General features: G+C 47.4%; 1 protein-coding gene across 1 annotated transcript in view; it reads right to left on the reverse strand.

Annotated features, from left to right (window-relative positions):
- shank1 (SH3 and multiple ankyrin repeat domains 1) overlaps positions 1–2721 on the reverse strand; it is an 11411-nt gene extending 8690 nt beyond the window's left edge. Inside the window, exon 1 of the mRNA XM_056608314.1 lies at positions 2649–2721. Coding sequence (XP_056464289.1) covers positions 2649–2721 — 73 coding nt within the window. The remainder of the gene's footprint in view (positions 1–2648) is intronic.
- Positions 2722–3022: the final 301 nt, after the last annotated feature.

Genomic DNA, 3022 nt, shown 5'->3' on the forward strand with positions numbered 1-3022 from the left:
AGAGAGAGAGAGAGAGAGAGAGAGAGAGAGAGAGAGAGAGAGAGAGAGAGAGAGAGAGAGAGAGATAAGAAAAGAGAGAGGCAGAAGAGAAAGAGAGAGAGAGAGAGAGATAAGAAAAGAGAGAGGCAGAAGAGAAAGAGAGAGAGAGGGATAGAAGAAGAGACCTCAGAGTTGCACAGCAAATATTGGAAGCCTAGTTAATCTGAAATACGCATCATGATCGGCAGGGAAATACTGGCAACCGGATAGGTCGTAGGAGCCTAGACTCTGGTCTTAGACGACGGGAGGCTCTGGTCTTAAAGGATGTGAGGCTCTGGTCTTAGAGGATGTGGGACTCTGGTCTTAGACGACGCAAGGCTCTGGTCTTAAAGGATGTGGGACTCTGGTCTTAAAGGACGTGAGGCGCTGGTCTTAGAGGATGTTAGACTGGTCTTAAAGGATGTGGGACTCTGGTCTTAGAGGACTTGACACTGGTCTGGGAGGATGTTAGACTGGTCTTAGAGGGAGTTAGACTGGTCTAAGAGGATGTTAGACTGGTCTACCAGGGAGTTATACTGGTCTAGCAGGATGTGAGACTGGTCTGGGGGGATGTGAGACAGGTCTGGGGGGATGTGAGACTGTCTGTCTGGGAGGATGTGAGACTGGTCTCGGAGGATGTGAGACAGGTCTGGGGGGATGTGAGACAGGTCCGTGGGGATGTGAGACAGTCCGTCTGGGAGCAGCCTCTATGTTGGGTAACTCTCAGACATTTCTTTCAACTTCAGTAAGACTTCCAAAATATGTCTGGCAGTTCTCCAGAACCAATGTGTACCCTTCCTCAAGTGTTTATTTTCTTGAGACATTCAGCCGCCCAAAAGTAATTTCAAAAGAGACCAAAGTCTAATTTAGAGTTTATAATCGTAATCACATTTTTTTTATTCAGTTCAGTGACTCATTCAAGTTTGCAGGATGAATCCTGTAAGCCAAAATCACTGCATCAGGACAGCTGTAGCAAGGGTCTTTAAATAAGTACCCTAATTAAAATAAAGTATAATTAATTAACCATGAATTAGCCTTGGTTAATGAGCATTAACTATGCGCTACCTAATGGTCTAATAATCATCTATTCATGGTTTTGTTAACTAACACAAGGGTGTTCATTTTAACTAAGATATGAATGCATACATTTAACTGGATTAGGGTTCTAACCCATTAACCCACTAATCCCTGTGCTACCGCTATGTAATAAGGCATATTACTGCACTCCATAGTTTAACTGAATGGTTAACTAATTCTCCCTTAGTGTCAAGTGTTACCAATTACCTTTATTCTACCTCAAAACCTAAAAACCTCAAGACACCATCTTGTTCTTGTGTCTATTACTGCACAACCATAGCAACATTTAAAGAGCTTTTAGCCTCTGGTCTGTGGGCAGGGATCCACTGAATTAACACTGAACAGGAGTTGCATATCTTCCACAAGCAGGGACCCTAAGCTTTGCGGCCAACTAAAAGGTGGCTGCTCTGAGGCACGATTCTGTTTGAGGTAAATGGAGGAGAATTAACGGTATTTCTGGACCGGTGCCCGCTGAATGCTAATGCAGCGACTCGTGCGGAGAATGGCAGGCGCCCGCTGGACCTTGACTCTGGGCACGCCAAAACAACCAGGGCTCGTCTGAAACGCCAGGGATGTCAGCACGGACTCGCAGTGCCGGAGTGGCAGCGCTAACCCAGTGAATCAGCAGAAGCTCTGTCTCCAGCCAAACTAATTGAGCTCCAGGGGAATATAGAACTGGGATGCGCTGCACAGGACTACATAATTTAACAGGCCTGAGTTTTGGTATTTGTAATTCTGCGGGAAGAACGTGTTAAACCTATGAAGCATTAACGTAACAGTTTATTCCACAATCCACCTCGGTCCACGACTCAATCCTCTTTCATAAATTACATATGAAGAGTAATACGTTCGCTGGAAATTGTTCCATCGATTACAATTAGCGGCTGTTTTTTCATAAATCCAGCAATCTTCTGCAACCCATTGTGTTAAAGCTGTGAATCACCTGGATGTTACAGCAGCAGACTGGGGCTGTGATGAAGGTATTTCAGCCTCAAGTGCCCACTCTCACAGCCAGGCTCAGAGCCCTCGCTCAAAACCAACAATGGCGATCCAGGCAGGGGGAGTCTAGAACACTGGCCATTAACAAAAGCACCGTGTTAGCCCGGTACAGTAGCAGTTCGATAGCTTCTTAACCTAGCTGTAGCTGTAGTAGTGTTTGCTAACACATCGCCCAGGTCGGTGCTGCTAAAGAGACGAGCCCGGGATCGGTGACTTGTTTGCTGGGGGGAACCTGTTGCTCCTCCTGGGTCCTCTAATTTGGGCCGGTTTGATCTGATTATCCGATTGAGTATTGCCCTGAGGGGAGAGTGTGAGCAGGAAACATGTGCACAGGGCTGGTGACAATGTCTGTGCGTGGGCGGAAGATGGCTACCACTATTTGCTGTGCTGGTGGAAAGAAAATACACACACACACACACACACACACACACACACACACACACACACACACACACACACACACACACACACACACACACACACACACACACACACACACACACACACACACACACAAAAGAAAAGAAGAATATGTGAACTAGCTCGTTTTCTACATCGGTATAGGAACACTTTGTTTCCGGGTATCCTGAAGTCATTCTTCTTGCGGTTGTTCAGAACCACCTCCATGCTTTCCGGTCATACCGCCCTGCAGTGGAGCAGGGTGGCGGCCCTGCCTGTGATGATGTGTGAGCCACACACACTCCACATACTCCTCCCTGTGGGCCGTGTAAAGCCTAAACCACACAACTGACGAGCGATGTGCATCAGTGTCCATCAAACCCTCACCCAAAAGGTGTCTTTGGTGGGGGACAGCGCCGTGTGTGTTCCTCATCAGTGTGCAGAAAGCAAAACGCATGCTGGCAACGTGAGCCCTTTCCCTTGCAGGAGTGGCGAGCCCAGCGAGAGAACAGCTGGGTGCACGCATGCA

Source organism: Gadus chalcogrammus, chromosome 2 (assembly GCF_026213295.1).
Source record: "Gadus chalcogrammus isolate NIFS_2021 chromosome 2, NIFS_Gcha_1.0, whole genome shotgun sequence".
NCBI lineage: Eukaryota > Metazoa > Chordata > Actinopteri > Gadiformes > Gadidae > Gadus > Gadus chalcogrammus.